Genomic DNA, 18,996 nt, shown 5'->3' on the forward strand with positions numbered 1-18,996 from the left:
AGTTAGAGACGCCCACAAAACCCACAAAACAAGGAGAGGGACGGGGAACGCTTCCCAGCCCCAGCACCAGGGGAAGGGGTCCCTCCGGGGAAACAGCGCTTCCCCGCAGAGATTCAACCCCCCCCACCTCCTCGCTCCCCGCAGCGCAAGGGACCACCGGCCTGGAGAACCCCCAGCGGGGGCTGCAGGGCGAGACGCGGCGTTCCGTGCGCACGGACTCCGGTTCCCATCCTCTCCCTCTCGGCTCATCTTCCGCACTCGCTTTGCAAAGCAACAAGAAGAAAACAATATATATATATACATATATTTAAATCGTTACTTTATATTAAAAGATCTCCTCCATCCCTCCCTTCCAGACACAGAGCAACCCCAGCGCACACCGCTTTCTTCCCTTCGCTCCTGTGCGCTCAAAGCGGGTTCGGCTATTAAAGGCTGAACAAAGCTCGCCGAGAGCGGCGATCAGCGCGTTTTAACTTCATCAAAGACTTCGGGGAGAGGGAGAGGAGGGGTCTGGCACCTTCCAGTAATGAGCTTGTCAGGAACACCCCCGCCAGAGCAATTGAACAATTTGCGCACAGCAAAAGAAAAAGGAGCCGGGAGGGAGGGAGGAAGGGGAAATGCTACAAAAGCCCCTTCAATTTCCAACCATGTGCTTGGCAATCTGGAAAATAGATTCATTGGCCTCCTCTTTTCTCCCATGTCGAGTCTTGTAGCCCCTTTTGTAGGAGCTGGACATGAAAGGGAGACAACCAAGTGCCGGACACGAAGATCGCTTTTCAAAAGCAAATGTGTGTGAAGCGGAGATGTGAGACCGCTCGCTGCGGGGAGGCGGCACGTTCGGGAACAACATCAACAAACCGCGCCGAGATTCGGGGTGGCACACAGAGGGGGAAGAGAGGAGGGGAGGAACCCGGAGGGGGGGGGGGAGAGAAAAAGGACCGCCGCCCCCCGGCGCTGCCGCACAAAGCCCCGCGTTGCGCACCGCGGAGGGCAGAAAGGCCCCGAGTGCTTAAATCCGCGTCCCCACCGCCAAACAAACCGAGCGGCCGCCTTTGGTCCCTGTCAATAAATTGGGGAACGGGGCGGGGGAGAAGGGAAAACTTGGAGATGTTTATTTACTCTCTGAGTTGTTGCAAAATTTCGGCGGTGATCGAGTTTCATGCGGTCATTCAAACGCTGCGGGCCCGAAGGGACGGGTGTGCTTTGGTGGGGGGTGGGAGGGGTGGGGGGGGAGGGAAGAGAAGCTTCCAACTTATTTTCTCGTGTGTCAACTTTTCTAATCAAAATAAAAGGAAGAGGGGTCGGGGGAGAGTGGGGGTAGAGAGGAAGGGTTGGAGGCTCCACGGTTGGAGCGGGGGTACCAAAAAAGCGAGCGAAGAAACGAAAAGAAAACGCAAGAAAGAGAAAACAAAATCAAAGAGGAGAATGGAAGCGGCTTTCCCGTGCGCCGGAGCGGGGACCACCTCGCGGCAGCTATAGGGACGAAGAGGGAGGGGGGGGATGGGTTGGGGGAGTGGGGGGGGGTTGGCCCGGAGGGACGGCAGCAACAGCCGCGACGGCTTCGGACGGCGGACGGACCCGCGGCTGTGGGCGCACCGCGCAGCGCCGACGGTGGGACCGCTGCGCTCCCCCCGAGGCCCGAACGGGGCTCCGTGACAAAGGACATCGCAAAGAACCATCGGCATTTTCCTTTTTGTTGTTTGGATTTTGGTTTTTTTTTTCTCTCTCTCTCTCTCTTTTTTTTTTCCTCCTTTTAAAACCAGGTCACAAACATTTATTAATTTACACCAACGGGTGGACCAAAAAAAAAAAAAAAAAAAAGCCGTCGCCCCTTTTTCTTTCTTTTTTTTTTTTCCACATCGAAACGATTCACAGATTCTCTCTCAATAAAATAGATATGATGGATGCACAACCAGCGAGGAGTCCGCTCATCAGTTCCCGAATAATCTATATACAAATAATTACCGATACACCAAAAACCCACGCAAGGATGGGGTCGGAAAAAGGGGAGAGAAAAAACGGGGTGGGAATCTCTGAACTTCGAGACGGATCGGATCTGCTTTCAACGTACATTTGAACGTCCCATTGAAAAAAAAATATATATAGCAATAATAATAATAATAATAATTAAACCGCAGTCCTGAGTTTCACCGACTTTTCTTCTTCTTCAACACATACCCTAAAGCGGTGCCTTTTAAAGACAAACCCAAAGCTTCGAAGAAAATAAAGAGGACGGGGCCGTTGAAACATTTTATCTGAGAGAAGGGGAGAGGTGAACACACACCGGGAGCCCGCACAGCCCGAACCCCCCCACACACATTCTCTGCTGTGATTTTGAGACTCCCGAACCTCTCAAAGAAAATATTTCGGACCCTCAGACCCTTCTCTGCCCCCCCACTCCCACAAACGTTGGTTACGTTAGGGCCTCATTATAAATAAGCTTTGGTGCTGGCAGGGTGAAATACGGTTATTTTTTTTTTCCCCCCTCCTCCTGATAATTGTTTTTCTTTTTCGCCTACGAAAGAGACACAAACAGATCCGGATGCCACAGAGCCTGGAAATAAAATTACAAAAAAAAAAAAAAAAAAAAAAAAAAATCCTACCTTCAAACACAACGGGAGGAGATTGAGGGGAGGAAGAAGAGAGCGGGGAGAGGGAAGGGGAGATTTGGGGGAGAGCTGGGAAGGGGCAGTTTGGTTCGCGACTCTCCCTTCCACCCCTCCACCCCTCACCCCCTCTCCCTTCGCCTCTCCTCTCCGCAGCACGCTTTAAAAATGACAGCTGCCCACGTTTGTGATTTTAGCGGAAAAGTTCTGCGCGGGCTGCAGGAGCGGCTCGTGGGCCAGGCCGCCGTGGGGCTGCGATGGGGCCAAGGCGGGGCTGAGCACGGCCAGGAGCTGCGCCGGGGGGCCCGCCTGGCCCGAGGGGTAGGGCGCTGCGGGCGCGGCGCTGGGGTTGGTGCTGGGCGGCGGGGGCACGGCCCCCCCGATGATGTTGTCTATGGAAAAAGAGGGCCGGGAGGGGTTGGTGGTGGTGGTGGTGCCTCCGCTGCCCGCGGGCGTGGGGTCCGGCTTGAGGGTCTGGAGGAGGGCGGCGGGGAGGGCCGTAGGGCTGAGCTGGGGGTGGTAGAAGGACTTCCTGCAGTTCAGCTCGCCGCCCAGGAACGAGGGCAGCCCGGAGGCGGCCGAGAAGACGGAGGCGGCGGAGGGAGGCGGCGGAGCCGGTAACGGGCAGTGAGGCGCCGAGAAGGGGGAAAGCGCCCGCGGAGCCCCCGCCGCCGGGGTGGTGGTGGTGGTGGTGGTGCGGGGGGGGCCGGGGGGTAGCCCTGCAGCTGCAGGCCGTAGTTGTAGCCGTAGGGTCCGTAGGCGAAGCCGGGCAGGAAGGCGGCGGGATCGGCGGCCCCGGCCCGCAGCAGCAGCTCGGGGTGCGGCGGGTGCAGCTGCTGCTGCCGCTTGAAGCGCTTCCTCCGGCGCAGGAAGCTGCCGTTGTCGAACATGTCGGCGGACTCGGGGTCCAGCGTCCAGTAGTTGCCCTTGCCCGGGTTGCCGGGCTCCCGGGGGATCTTGACGAAGCAGTCGTTGAGGGAGAGGTTGTGGCGGATGCTGTTCTGCCACGCTGGGAACTTCTCCCGGTAGTAGGGGAAGCGGCCGCTGATGAACTCGCAGATCTCGCTCAGCGTCAGCCGCTTCTTGGGGCTCTGCAGGATGGCCATGGTGATGAGAGCGATGTAGGAGTAGGGCGGCTTCACCAGCGGGTTCTTTCCCCCGCCGCCGCCGCCACCCGCGGGCGCCTTTTCCCCGGGCGCGGCCCCGCGGGCGCACGCGGGCTCCGAGCCGCCGGCGGGGGAGAGCCGCTCCGGAGACCCCCCCATGCGCGCCTTGGCGGCCCCGCTCCGCTGCAGGGCGAGCCCCAGCGGCCCACCGCCCTCCTCCTCGTCGTCCTCTTCGTCGTCGTCGTCCTCCTCCTCGTCCTCGCTGTATTTGCCCCCGTCCTGGGGCGGGCCCACCACGTCGATATCCGCGTCCTCCACCTCGGAGAGCGGTTCTTCCTCCGGGGAGCGCTCGGACATGATCCCGCAGCCGCCTCCGCCGCTGCTGCCCAAAGTCATTGTTGTGCGGCCGGGGCGGCCGGGGCCGGGCTCCCCCCCCCACCTAGCGGCGGTTCCCGGGATGGGCCCGGGGCCGCGCCGTGTCGGAGGGGCTGCGGCCGCCGCTGGGACTCCGCGGCCCGGAGCCGCCGCTCCGCGCCCCGTTCGCTGCTGGCGGAGCCTCGGCGGGGCTGCGGGGTGGTGGCTGCGGAGGGAGGGGCGGCGGAGGGGGCGCGGGGCGGGGGCGGAGAGACGGGGAGCGCGGAGGCTGGGCAGGGAGCTGGAGAGCGGCAGTGACAAATAATAGTAATAATGATAATAAAAGGAAGGGGGGGGGGGGGATAAAAATATATATCTGATGCTGGGGGTGCGGCGGCCGCTTTTGGGGGGGGGAGGGAGAGACGGGGGAAGATGGAGGGAGGAGGGCAGGGGTTGGAAGGCGCTTCCCCCCCCTCCCCACCCCTCCCAAGCTGGGACCGGGGACCAACGCTTCCACTCTGCGCCTCCTACGAGCTCTCCTCGGGCCTTTATACGGCCGTTCCGGCGTCACGTGGAGCCCACCGCAGCCCCAGCGGGGACGGAGAGGGGCTCCCAGCCCTGCACGGGTCCCCTCGGGGATGCTTTCGAGGAAAGGTGCTGCCCGCTCCCCCAAGCCTTCCTTCCCGCCTCCCCCTCTCCCCCCGCTCTACGGCTGCAGGGAGTCCTCTGCCCCCGAGGCTGAGCCCTCAGACCTCCCGGTGTGTGTGTGTCGGGGGGGTGGGGGGGGGACCAAGGGAGTGATTTTGGGGTCCCAGTCCTCCCTTTCTCCACGTGCTCACGTCACCGACACGTCACCGAGAGACAGCACCTTGCCTGGAAAGCCACCTTCCCGAGGGCTCCCGCGGGGCCTCTGCCGCCCGGCAGGTGCAAGGAGCGGAGCTGGGACCTGTGGCTACTCAGCCCTCTTCCTAAAGCCGCAGATCCGTGCCCCTTCCCAGGGCAAAGCATTGTGGCCACCCCGGTGCGGGGCTGGTGACACAGACAAGACCACCGCATTTTCCCCATCTGTACTGCGAGCAGCGCTCACACGGGTTTTCCTTTCGAGCCTCTGCGTTCCCGAGGGCTCCCTCTCCCCCGGGAGGTGGGATGCCGGTTTGAGAGGAAGGGGATAGTGGAAAAAGGATGTTCCAAAATCCTTCGGGTACTACTTGGGAACCCGAGGGGTCCGGGATCCCCTGTCCCACCAACTGCAATTTCAGCCCTCGCATCCGGGGGGCTGGCGGTGCCCCCCTCCAAAAGCTGCGCTCAGCAGTGTGAGAATCTGTGGTGATGGATTGCCGCTCTCTGCTGTTAACAGGTGCGAGCATTTGGTGATAAAATCTCCAGCACTAATACCGGGGAGCCGGGCCAAACAGCTGCGCGGCCCCGCTTCCAAATGCCGCTCACAATAATTACTCAAATCCTAACGATCAAACCCTAACGACTCCGTGCATCGGGCCGGTACCGGCTGGGTACCGCATCCCCGCACGGAGCCAAGCGCATCCTCCGCCCTCGCAGTCAGCGCTGCGCTCGGGAAGGATTCATCGAACGGAAGGAAAAGTCGGTGCAGAACGGGGCTGAGCGCTTCTCTCGAAGGTGAGAGTGTGTCCTGAGAGAGCTTTTCTGGGTTCTTTCGCTTTTAAACCGCTCTAACGCTCCGTTTAGCAACTTAAACTCGCCCCTCTCCTACATGTACGTACATCGATGATCGTTCTCCCCATCTGACGCTGCGAAATGCTTTAGGGATGCGGCATCTCTCCTCCCAGCCCCGCGGAAATGCGGTGGGGAGAACAAATGGAAGGGAGCGGGGAGGGAGGCAAAGGACCCGAGCCCATTTCCATTTTTATTAAGTAAAATAATAGTTATGCCTCCCCTACATAAACGAAAGTGTCATAAAAAATTCCGAAGCAGCTGCCAGAGATTTCGACCACACACACAACGGGCGATTGAATTTCCACTCGGTGCGATCCGGGGCAGAAAGGAACCGCCGGGAGCTGCTCGTTGTTACTCTGCGGGGGAGGGCTGTGAACGGCGAAACGAGAGGGGACGGCGGGCACGGAGAGCACCGGGCACAGTGGGCACCGGGCACAGTGGGCACCGCCGCGGCTCTCGGCTGCCCCCAAAGCGCCGCGCCCCGAGTTTGGCACCGCCCGCAAAAACGGCGGAGGGGACCCGGTGCCTCTTCGCTTTTGTCACGCAAAATCGACCGCGGAAACCAAATTAAAACGAGAAAAAGTACCTAAAAAGCAGCCGTCTTGAAATTAGGAAAGGGAAAACCTGGGCTGATATGAAGCAGCCGCTGGGATCCCGGGCACCCCGCCGGCCCTACGGGCGCTCCTTGCGCCGAGTGCGGAACGCTGCGGTGTCCCGAAACAGCAACCCTACAGATCGACCCCAAAAAGGTCGTCAGCACTGCACGGTCCCCACGCGTGCAGCGGTGGGAGGGATGCCTTACGCCTTGTGCCTTCTTTTCCTTCGGCAGATCATTAATTTTTTCTGCTCTCCTCTCTGAAATATTTCGCGACGGACGGCCCTTGCCGTCTCCTGTTTTAATCCTAATTCTCTCGCGTCCCACGTTAAGCTGTGCTATCAGAAGCGCCTGGGGTCGAAAGCTGCCCGGTCCTTAAGTCTTAATAGGGAAACTGGAACAGCCGAAACACGCCGAACAGCGTTTATTTTCTCCTATTAATGGACTTTCACTGCCTTTCCCTCCTGCTCTAACGCAGCCCCCGTGGGCAGGTTGCTCCTCGCAGTGTCCCCGGGGCTCCAGATCCCCCCTCCCGGGGTCATCTCTGAACCCCCACCGGCTGCCAAACGGTTTTTTTTTTACCCACGAGGCAAAGCTCGTTCTTTGCCTTCCCTCCCCCCCCCCCCTCTATTTGCCGGCTACAAGGAGACAAATACATCAGCGCGGCTGCGAGAAGTCCCCGTCCCGGCCGGAGCGGCCCCCGATAATGGGATTTAACGAAGCAAAGCCCTGATCCTATACTCTGCTGGGGAAGGGCAGCATCGGGCCCCGCAGCTTCGCCCTGCTCTCGTGGGCATTGCGGGGCTTCGGGTCCTTCCAGAGGGGCTGTTGGTTCCGCAAGACTTAATCGTTGTTGTTTCCTCGGCAGGGCAGCATCCAAATTCGTTTATTTTGACGTGAAGAGCATCTCCAAGTCCCCTAAGGCTCAGCGACGGATTTTTCTGTATTACCTCGTTATCAGGCTTGGCTGACCTCTCACTTCTCTCAAAACATGACCAAGACAGACCTGCTGCTGCCCGGGCTGCCCCAGGGGGCTCTTTTTCCACTTATGTGATTTCCTTTGATATTATTTCTCTCCTTTCCATAGCCAAGGCTCAGACCTTCGCTGCTCCCTGCAGCACAGCCATTATTCCCAGCCCCGTAACGTCAAGGTGAGGTGGCAGCTGCTCCCCAGCAGCTCCCAGCACGGGGAGATGGGTGGGAATGGCCAGGTGATGCCAAGTGACCCCAATTCCCACTTCGGGGAGCACTGATGCCAAAAGCTTCCGTCCACCCCTGCAGCACTCAGATGTTCACACACCTTTGTTACGTGCTGGGATCTGAGTTTAGGACCTTGGCTTTGGACTTGGAGTTCAACAGCTTAATCTGCTGCTCTTTTTTCATTACTGATCCCATCCCACACGGACCTGAAGCCCACCAGGCAAGCTCATAACACCCAACTGATTAACTCTGACTTGGTGTAAGCTTTTCTTTGCACACCGTTCTTCAGCAATCCGACATGAAAAGGGATGGATACACAAACTTCCATGACTCAGAGGAGCGCAGCGATTTCGAGCCATAAAGCACCAGGTGCACTTTTGAGACTCACCAAATCCAGCTCTCCTGGTTGCCATAAAAAGCACATTAGCCAAAGGCTGATGCATGTGAAAGGTAATTATGGTCTGGCACATGGCAGCACGCACAGAACAGCCTGGTGACGGTGCCTACCGCACAAGGAAAAATATCCCTGTGAAAACAAGCCTGCTAAATCATTTCATTCTTCCCTCAATCCCCTGAAAATAGTAGGGAGGATTTTTGGGGGGGGTGGGGATCCATATGGGAAGGAATCACATTTCCCAAAAGTGGGCACACCAGTGCAAGACCATATGGCCAGATTCACATGGCTGTAGTAACCTGTGATGAGGTCTTGTAGTCCAGGTTTCCGTGTTAGCATTTTGTCATCCCAAATGTGCCCAGGAAACTGATTATTATTGTTATTTTTCCTTCTTTCTGGATGTTCTTTGTACATGGGAGTATCCAGCAATCCTCATACACAGATGAGGTTGGGACAAATCTTGTACAAGATCAGTCCTGCAAATACGCACTGGTACCTACAGATCTGCCTGCAAACAAGTTTGTGGATACATTTTGCTCTTGGCTTCAGATAAGATGACGTCAGCTGGCAACTATAACGCTGCTACTGCACAGGTTTGATTTCCTCTATTCCCATGTTGGGAAGGAGCTGAATAAACAGGGAAAAAGTCTGAAGTCTGCAAAGGAAGGTGAAGCATCTCACCAGAGGCCATGCAGAGCAGCAGAGCCCAGTATCTTAACCCCATCCCCTTATCCAGCAAATGACAGCCAGGCAGAAAAGAGGCTGTGCAGCTGGTGGACATTTTATCAGATGCAAACAAGTGAAAATACCAAGGCAGGAAGCACTGGAACAGCCCAGGGCTGAAGCTGCACAGTGATCAAACTCAGCTCCAGTGCTCCCAGCACACAGCTGTGGGTGACAATGCCCCACTGTGTCCCCAACTCATTACAGTGTCACCCCACAGTCTGGCACTGCAGGAAGCAGTTCTCCATTTCTATAACATAGATGCACAATAGGTAAAAGGAATACACAAGAAATCCATCCCTGGCAGCTCCAGATCATTGTGAACATCCCCTATGCTTTTCTTCACACCACCAAAAGAAATTGCTGTCCTAAGCTGAACAGAGGATGAGAGAGGGAAAGCTGTTAACATGCAGAAGCTGCACTGAGGGCTGCTGAAGGAAGGCTGATGCTTCACATCTGGCTTTACACTTCTGGAAAAGACCTGATTTCTGCTCAGCATCACCCAGCCAACCGCATCCTACTAACCCACAGCCTAGATGTCAACTTACAATTGCATTAGAAGAGGGCAGAAAGCATCAGGGTAAAACATCCCATTGAAAATACATCACTTGGGTCCAGCAGGGCAATGGCTGAGCTGCAGGTGGGGATGGGAGTGGGATGAGGGTTAAATGCTCTTTGTCCCCAGGACCAGCCGCAGGCTCAGGACCCCACTGCACAGCAGGCTGTGGGCTGCCGGCAACGCTTGCTGTGCAGAGATAAGCGTGCCATCTAGAGGAAATCCCCTTCATCGCCAGGTCTGGCAGCTGAAAATTATCCAATAAAGGATAATTAACCCTTGGCTTTGGAGAAAATCCTCCAGCCTGCTCTGAGGTGCTTGCACAGGCACGCTGTGAGGGGCTGGTGATGTGCTGAGGTATCACAGCAAGTGCTCCAGGGCCACAACTAGGATGTCCACTCACCCTGACATGGGCATTTGGATGGAAAGGTGGAGAAGGAAATGTGTTCTTCCCACACCCCATGCATCTGCCTGCCTCTGGGGGAGGTACAAAGTGGGCACGTAACACAGTGTCTGTATCATATAATGTGCTCCAGTGCAGCCAGCAGTGGTCCCAAACCCAAGAGTGAACATGGTTGCTATGGGCACCCTTGCCATCAGCATCTCTGGATCTGGGAGATGCAATGAGAGTCCATGGGGGCAGCAGCAGCATGGGTCTTGCACCCTCCTATAGTCAGGGTCAGCCCCACCAAACACTTGTATCCCAAGCACACAAATCCATCCAGCCCTAAAGATAACTGAAAAACAGTGATCTAGATCCAAGCATGGGGACAGATGCTTCTGCCCACTGGGAGGCTGTCTTATGTAAATGGGAAAAAGTAAAAATAAATTAATTTTTTAAAAAAAGCAATTTTGCCTTGCAAAACATGTTCAGGGACAGAGAAGGAGCAGGGAAGGTCTCACATGAGGGAAACCTTATTCTGCAGGAAAAGCAGGTGCATGCTCATGCAAAAAGCACCTGGAGAGGAGGAGCTGTGTGGCACTGAGTTGCTCATGTGCTGTTTCCTGCACCTTCCCTGCCTACACTGCTCCTGACCTCCCATGTGCTGGTGCCCCCATGCAGAGACAGATTTGGGTGTCCCCTGGCTTGAAGTAGGTGCCTCTGAGCACTGCATCACGCTGGAAGCTCGTGCACTTCATAAGTCTTGTATTTCCTATCACTGCAGAGAGGAACCTCGTCGTAATAAAAATCTGGGCTCCAATCCTACAAACACTTATGCCTGAGCTTAACTCTAAGCACGTGAGCCGTCAAAGGGGACCATTCATGTGCTTAAAATTTAAGCATGTGCTTAAGCGTCTGCAAACCTGGAGTCCATCAGCGTGGGGATTTGTGCACTAAGCCCATATTCTGAGTCATTATCCTTTTCATGTCTTCTCCGGTATTTCAGAAGATGCTTCAAAGAGGAATTTTCAAGTTCTTCAATAAACTTTGCCTTCCCGAGCAGCCGGGATTCCTGCCTATTCTATGGGGCAATTCTCCTGCCCTGCATCCCCTCCCCCTGTCCGCGATAATCCGGTGCTATTTCATGCTTGGCCAGACAATTAAGCCCTCTTGCTGCTTGGCTCTGTCTTTGTTATGTATAATTGTTCCAAATAATTAGCCACTATTGCACGCTATTCTGAAACGACTTTGTATTGCAATTATACTTAGATGGTGAGCATCAGTCGAGGGAGAATCCAAGCAGCAGACAGCCCAGAAAGAGAGGGCTGGCTGAGATGCTGCTTGGAGCTGCTCTGTGGCGGTGGGATCTTGTCCAGGTGTCACCTGGCTGCCACCTCGTGGGTGCTGCCCACAGTGCAGCAGGTAGAGCCGTGCTCGCTGCCATCACCTCCATTGGGATATGGCCAAGTGGATGGGTTGGACACCTCTGGGCAAAGAAGGCAATGCACTGAAGCTTTGGGATGCGTTTGGGCTCTGGGAGCTGAATGTTCCCAAACTGGGTCTTTGGGTACTTCAGGGATGGTGGAACGTATGATTCCCAGTGAGGAGATGGATCCAGCAGCCCTGTTTGCTAACCTGCAAATGTGTGTCTGCTGTGGATAAGTGCCAGATGGGGTGCTCAGGAGTTACATCTCCACGTGAGGCATCTTTCTGAAAATCAAAATGACGTGGTGCAACAGTGTCACCTTATTGATACTCAATCTCTTGTCTCTCAAGCTGGGAATATCTGAGAAGGACATAACCAGAAACATGGGTTGGTCTGATCTGCACTGGTAAATTAATTCCTCCGACATCATACGCTGTTTCCTTCCAGCCAGCAGAGCTGATGCGAACTGGAAAAGAGCATTCCCAGGTGTTGTACATAACCAGCTCAGGTACACCTTTTCTCCATGCAACATGGGCCAGGGCTGCTTCTTGGTGTTGGGTGTTACAGGGTTACTTCAATACATTCATAAAAGTCAAATTGTAATGTTACAATTTCTTAGTCTCAATGATGAGACTGGGAAATAAATAATCTTTGATGCTCTCTCAGGAGCTTGCAGGTCCCCATTCCCAGCCTGGAGGTTGCATCCCACTTGCTGCTCTGATAAATAACTGAGTGAATCCCTTTCCCTCTGGTCTCGACTGTGCCCCAAGCCTCCGTGACACCCTGCTGTGTCTCGATGAGGACAAATGCTAGAAGGCCACACAAGGAGCACCCTCAGGTCCCCTTGCCCAGCATGAAGCTGGTGAGGGGGAGCTCAGGGGCTCTGTAAGCCGCCCCCCCCGAGCCGGTCGGAAGCGGCTTCCCAGGGATTTCCACTGGAGGTCAGTGTTGGCCCGAGCACGGGGGCTGTCACTCAGGGCCACCTCGTCCCTGTCCCGGGGTCGGCACTGATGGAGCCTCTGGATGCGTTTGTAGAAGGGTTCTTGGGTGGGACAGCAGCGCCACATTGGCTGCGGGATTTGATCTGGTCATCGCGTCACACTTGTGGAGAGGCCAAAGTCAGGGTTGTGTTGGGTGGTGGTGTATAAGGGAACCTAAATATGAGGGGGTAGAGGTGATGATTCAACACCACCACCCCCCTCCCCCCCCCAAGACACAATGCTCAGCCAGCCCTTGTTGCCTTACACCGATTTACTCCAAGCTTTCATCAGCCAACAAAGTCCATCTCTGCTGGTTGCACTACACCCACCACCCATTGCCCATCACTGGTTGGATTTAAAGGCTCAATCCTGACCTCTTCCTTTAAGATGGACAAACTTTCGGCCCTCTCCAAGTGATGTATTCACAAGGGACAAAGCATTGCATAAAACAAAGTCATTAATGTCTAAAATGTCCATCCCTGGAGTTGGCAGTGGACAACTGGCAGCATCCAGACAGAATCAGACACTACTGGAGGACCAACAAGTCCTTCACGAAATGTCCTCCTGTTACAGTCCCCGCTGATGCCCTGTTTATTTGCACCCAAGTGCTCCCTGGGCTGTTGGGATTTCTGAAGGGAAAACAACTCCTGGTTCCAAACATAAGAGACGTGAATCCACCCCAATTTTTTAAGGGCTACTCTGTGAGGAGGCACCTGCGATGGCCCCATCACCAAACCAATCTCTTTGGCACCCTTGATCCCAAAGGATCACACTCACTGCACAATAGCAGAGAGCAAAGAAAGTCTTACCTCTGGCTTTTTGTGTGTGCTGGATGGGGATGGTTATGCATGTCATTACTTAATGTTCTCAGAACTCCCTGGATGTTGTTAAGTAAAGAGCAGAGGATTTCAAAGGAGACTCGGTTTCACAGCCCAAATCTGAGTGATAATTACTCCTATTTCTTTCAAATCCCTCTTTTTCATGAAACACATATACTGAAAAGACACTAAAACAGGCGAAGGGCACAGGCATAAACTTTACAAAGCTTAAAACTACTCTGTCTCAGCACAGCTCATGCTTTACATGACACCTTAATCCTACTCATTTGCTAGATTCACCCTAACTGTAAACAAAGCTTTGAAATGAAAGCTTAAATCCTAGTTGGGATACATTAAGTTAACCAGGAAGACACTCTTAAGGCATTAGTGCAATGACAATCACAGTATGAGTGCCAGAGGCTTGTGCATGGGGGGATTAATATCTGAAGGGAGAAGAAAAGGGGTCTGGTCTCTATGCTTCGCAGCCTCTTTGGCTAACAGCCTGCAGCGAGGGGGCTGTGTGCTGCTTGTGGGGTGCTGGGGCTGCCTGAAGGGGGCCTCGGGGGACCCACAGCTGGATGCTGCACCCCAACATCTGGGTATCTCAGCATCTGGGTGCTGCCCCCCAGCATCTGGACCACGCACCAGTTTGGGATCATCCACTCTCCCCAAGCTATGTCCTTTTGCTACCACCTATGCAAGGCTCCAGTGGGATTGGGGAAGAGCAGGCTCAGCACAGCACTAGGTTTCCAAGCACCAATCTGGAGAACAGCAGCACCACCTGCCCGCCCCACCACCATTTTTCCTTTGCACGGCACCTGGCTTTGCCCTAGGAACCCCCTTGTGCACTGCCAGCCCGTAGCCCCCAGCCTGGAGAAAAGCAGCTTCTTCTCTCCCCTTCCACACCAACGTCACATTCAATTCTTACAGCATGCATAGGATAAAGGAATGAAGAGGCACAAGTGAGAGCTCCCACCACGGGGACACAATCCAGCAGCAGGGAACACCTGCCTCACTGCCTAGCTGGGCACTGGGGACAGTCCTATAAATAAACAGCATCAGGATGGGCAGTGAATGCATTGGGTTTTAATTGATGCTGTGCCAAGGGAGGAAAGGTCTGATCTAATTTGGGGTGCTAAATAGGGGTATCACCTGCAAGGGACTCCTGCTGTGCCAATGGAAAGGTACACTCTGCAGCTCCCTGGTGATGAAGAGCTCAACTGCATTCTTCCCACAGCCCAGCAGCACTTAGCTCCCATTCACTTTTATTTAAAAAAAAAAAAAACAAAACCAAATATATAAAATAGCTTTAAAAAGCATCGCTAAAAGTACAAGTCCTGCAGTGGAGGCACAACAGCAGCACAATAACACGAGCAGAGGATTTCCTTTGGTTGGAGCAGGGGAATGGCAGCACTGGACAGGTTGGAAAGAAAAGCTTTATTTTAAAAAAGTCTTTTCTAACAGTGAAAGTCATTTTTCAACATAGAAAAAGGAAGTAGTCAAGGTGTTTTGTTTTTTCCTATGGGGGAATAAGAGGATAAACACCTTAGATATTGTTTTAAAATTGGTTTAGTGGGGTTTTTTTGGTGACTCATTCCAGTGATGAATGAGCACCCAGGGAAGAGGAGAAAGCCCTTTTGTGGACCATTCCTTGCTTTTGGGGTTCCTGCCCATTGCACCATGCGAGCATTGCCTCCAGGAGGAACCTCCTCTCCAACTGAACACAGCTGGGAAAGAGGAGTCAGATTTTGGTCCCCTTCACCGCGCACACAGGGTTGTGTCTGCACACAGCCAAAGAGCAGGAACCTCATCCCACCCACTCAATCCCCACTATGGGGACGTGTTCACACATCCATCCACGGGATCCATGGCGCATCCATCCTTGGACCCATCACATGTACCGCTCCAGGCCGGTGGTGAAGTTGGGCTGCCTGCTGTAGGCATTGCCGGAGCTGAACTGGCCGAGGGGCGATGCGGGGAGCCCCAGCAGCTGCTCGTTGTGCTCAGGGCAGGCAGTGGGGCGCACAGTGGGCAGCGCCAGTCTGCTGGGAGCCCCGTAGAGCTGTGGGCTGCCGGGTGAGTAGCTGCCCTGCCCTACGGGTAGATGGGGCGGCGAGGCAGCATAAGGGTATGCCAAAGCGTTGGGGCCGGCTCGGCTCAGCAAACCAGGACTGACGGGCTGCGGCTGGAAGCAGGGAGGCTCCGAGGTGCCGGCGGAGCAGCTGGGGGCTAGTTCGGTCCCAGTTAAGCCCAGAGAGGGGTGGGCCAGCTCGGCAGGCGGCGAGGGCTGCAGGGCCTGCTGCCCGCTGATCAGGCTGTCAATGCTGAACATCCGCGAGTGCTGTGCCGGCGGTGCCACCCCGGTTGCGTAGGGATGGAAGACGGTGCCCGAGAGCTGCGGGCTGTAGGCGGGCGAGCAGAGGGCATTTGGGTAGGGGGTGGCGGCAGCCATCGGGCGGACGGCGGGAGGTGGGGTGAAGGCGCTGGAGTTCTGCATGTAGCCAGGGTAGGTGGTGATGTCGGTGCGCTTGAAGCGTTTCCTCCGGCGCAGGAAGCTGCCGTTGTCGAACATGTCCTCGGCGGCAGGGTCCAGCGTCCAGTAGTTGCCTTTCCCGGGGTGGCCGGGCTCCCGGGGGATCTTGACGAAGCAATCGTTGAGGGTGAGGTTGTGGCGGATGCTGTTCTGCCACTTCTTGGGGTTCTCCCGGTAAAAAGGGAAGCGCTCGGTGATGAACTTATAGATGCCCCCCAAAGTGAGCTTCCTCTCGGCGGCGTTGGCGATGGCCATGGCGATGAGGGCGATATAGGAGTAGGGCGGTTTGCCCCGCTGCACCGGCCGTTTCCTCCGGCGGCCCCCGGCGGGAGGCGGCGGCTCCTCGGGAGGCGGAGGAGGCAGCGGGGAGCTGCTCCCGGCACCTCGCGGCTCCGGCTTCACCTGGGAGGTGGGGGTGGAACCCCGGGGAGGCCCGGGAGAGCCGGGGCTGGCCGAGGCGGCGGGGCCGGCCGCCGGCAGCGTGCACATGCCTCGCAGGCAGGGGAAGCCGGCCGCGTTCATATACGGCCGGAGGGGTAGGGGTAAAGCGGGGGGGGCGGAAGGAGTAAAAGCCCCCCGCCCAAGGGGAAAGGGAAAGGGAGGGGAAGGGAAAAGGGGGGAAATGAGCGCAGCGGCAGCACCCGGCTATGGGGAGCAGGGCCCCGAGCTGCTTTGTAATATATAGGGCGGCCGCCCCCCCAACCCACCCCGGAGCCCGGCCCCTCTCCCCGGGGGCCGCGGGGGGGAGGCCGCCGAGGATGGGACCGTTCTCCCACGGGTAAATCCCCCGGCCTCTCTCTGGGGTTTTCTTTGGCAGCGATGCCCCCAGGGGAAATCCGCTCCTGAGCAGGCTGGGTGATTTTCCGGGGCGCTCTCTTGGTTTTTAATTCATTTTTCCTCCGAGGAAAAGATAACAAAACCAGGCGAGTCCCGTCGACCAAAGCAAGGCGAGTTTCATCCCACAGCCGGCCCCCATCCCAAGAGCAGGTAAGCCACTCCCAGAACCCTCGCACTGCTTCGATTTCGTTTTGTTTCTCTCTGGGAAAATCATTCAACCCGGGCCGGGACACAGCGGCAGTGTGAACTGGAGTTTCTCTGCTCAGTGAGAACCCCGGTTTAATTCCTCTGCAGTCTCCTGGTAAGAGCTCCTGGGTAAGGAAACCAGACAAGGATTTTTCATCTTCCCCATGAGAGTGGGGGAAGGGATGCACACAGCTTAGGGCTGCCTGGCAGATATGGTATTTTGGGGGTGTATAGGGGCAGGGGGTCTTCTCCATCACTGTAGGTGGCCGGGGCTGAAGGCGTGCACCACACTCAGAAAGCTTTGTTGGGTTTGGGGGAAAACACTTGGAACTCTCCATGTCACACCCTATACTTCAGAGCTGATGGCCAGCCCTGCCAGTACTGCAACTGGCCTTGGGCTTTCATGGCATCCTCATCTGCCACTGAGCATCTCCTCTGTGCCTCACACCCCATCTACACTATGGTAGGCTGGACAAGATGGGGGAATTTTACAGCCACATCACAGCTTGATCTACAGCTACACATCCACATCCCATTAAGACAGGTGGAGATGCCTGAGCCATTAATGTGCTGACAGATCTCTCACATCCCATGAGCAGTAAAAAAAATAATAAATCACAACCTTCAACTTTGCATTTTAGCTGGAAGTATTTCCAATAGCAGAGCAGCTAAAAGCCATTTTCCAAGCTCTTCTCCATCCCTTTCCTTTCAGCATTTCCCGGTGGTTCTATTTTACAGCCCAAGTTAGAATTCATCATCCAAGTTGTTTCTCACCATCACTTGTTCTCTCACTTGTGCCTGTCTGTGTCTTTCTTCTTGTTTTATTTTCCATTCATTGCTCACCTCCTGTTCTTTTCAGGGTTCAAGCAGGGAAACACATGATCCAATAGAGCCATGCTGGGTCCACTCCTGGTTGGCCACTGATCTTCTGCTAGTATCAGATAAACTGCCACCATGTCCCTTCTGCCAAATGCAGACAACAACACAATCAGGAAGATCACTTGCTGTATGTAAAAGTTCTTTCTTTATAGCTTTCTTCTGCTTAAATGGAAGACAGTTCTTCAGAGTGAGGGCAGGAAGTAGAGAGCGTGGCAGGGACCATTCATTCACCCCAGGAGAACCAGGGGAAAAGGACACGGACATATATTTCTCCAGGAGCATGCATTTAACTTGATTTTGTGTCTGAATTACAGAAAATAACTCCCTGGGGGATGGAAACCTCCAGTTCTGCAGGCTCACACTGCTGAGATCTTCACGCAGAGACAAAGAGTGGTATGCATCTCGATACAGCAAGAAGCAGACTGAGAGGAAAAAGAGTTAAAAGGTACAAAGCTTTTCTCATTTGGTCCCACAAGCAATCACATCACTCTTTTCCTCTTTATTTTAGTGGCCTAAACATCAGAAAAGGATTTGGAGGTGAGAACACAACACCACGACTGGGTCTGGAGCTACCTGCACCTGCAAAGGAAAAACAATCTCATCTGGACAACAGGACACAAAGACCCACCCCATAGGGGTGCTCATAGCCCAAGGCCCTGCTCTGATGTAATTGTATCCATCGTGGGAGAAGCCCCCTGTTGGACTTCAGTCTGACTCCAGTTGGTGTGGGGTCACCTGGGAGCTGCTGGGACTGTTCACAGCACTCCCAGCCTCGCAGCGTTGGGGCCCAGATGTCAGACTGGTTTTGATAGATGGATAAAGCAGCAGGGCAGAGGTGGGCAGGAGCACACAGGCAGGAAACAGACCGAGTTGTAGCACTGAGCAAGGAAATCCAAAACGGACAGACACTAATTCCCACACGTGCTTTATCACTTGGAGTGATATAGGATAGTAATAAAGACAGCAACCACGCAAACAGGATGAGTCTCTCTTTACAATGACAATGCAGAGAGAGTAAACCACATTTTCTCTGTACCTCAGCCACGCTATGGGTATGGGATTGAGAAGCTCTCCAGTTCCTCTCCCACCAATTGCTGCAGCAAGCAGCCCAAAGTATCCCCCAGCATCTGAGCTAGGATTTCTGAGGGATGCTGCCATGACACACACCTGGCACTGAAATACTTCAGCAACAACCAAACATAGGTGGGTTTCCTTTGCTGAAAGCTGGCCAGGTAGTACTGCTTTGATATGGAAGCAGTTGGACCCATCCCTATTCCCAGCCTCATCACATTGCTGCCTGAATCCAGTCATGCTCTCAGCTCCCAGGCAGAGAACTCTACAGAAGCTCCCATCACATCTCAGCTCCTCTTTCTTCACAGAGAGTATAGGCAAAGTGTTTAGCAAGCTGGGAACACTGGGAAAAAGTGTCCAAAAAAAACCAAACCAAAACAAAAAAACAACCACCTTATAAGCCACTCTTCACCTTTGTGAAGTTTTTCCCCCAAGATGGCTATTTAAGATTTTCTTCCCAAAATAATACTGTTAAGTGAAGCATGAATTCATTTAAACTGAAGGGAAATAGAAAAAGATTGAAGTTACAGAAAACCATGACTTCCAAGGGCAAAATTTGTTTTTGAGTTTTAGAGATTTGACTTCCATGAACTTCAGTACTTTCTTTACAAGTAAAACCTCACGATGTGGGGGACATCAATATTTAAATTTACCTTTT

The 18,996-nt window shown here is 54.7% G+C and overlaps 2 protein-coding genes across 2 annotated transcripts; both read right to left on the minus strand.

Moving 5' to 3' along the window:
• Nucleotides 1-1,574: 1,574 nt before the first annotated feature.
• On the minus strand, nt 1,575-4,277 carry FOXD2 (forkhead box D2). Its single transcript, XM_048945988.1, is given in 4 exon segments — nt 1,575-3,251; nt 3,254-3,364; nt 3,366-3,395; nt 3,398-4,277. Coding segments are annotated over 4 exon segments (1,335 nt in total). The 5' UTR covers nt 4,109-4,277; the 3' UTR covers nt 1,575-2,768.
• A 9,831-nt stretch (nt 4,278-14,108) lies between these two features.
• Nucleotides 14,109-15,901, minus strand: FOXE3 (forkhead box E3). The gene has a single exon (XM_048945989.1). It carries the CDS (start codon nt 15,885-15,887, stop codon nt 14,724-14,726), a length of 1,164 nt encoding a protein of 387 aa, XP_048801946.1. The 5' UTR covers nt 15,888-15,901; the 3' UTR covers nt 14,109-14,723.
• Between the last annotated feature and the right edge of the window lie 3,095 nt (nt 15,902-18,996).

The sequence above is a fragment of the Lagopus muta genome, chromosome 5, assembly GCF_023343835.1.
Source record: "Lagopus muta isolate bLagMut1 chromosome 5, bLagMut1 primary, whole genome shotgun sequence".
Classification (NCBI taxonomy): Eukaryota; Metazoa; Chordata; class Aves; order Galliformes; family Phasianidae; genus Lagopus; species Lagopus muta.

What these genes read in the sequence shown, in the direction of transcription:
- FOXE3 (XM_048945989.1), bottom strand. Translation starts at nt 15,887, where the DNA reads ATGAACGCGGCCGGCTTCCCCTGCCTGCGAGGCATGTGCACGCTGCCG.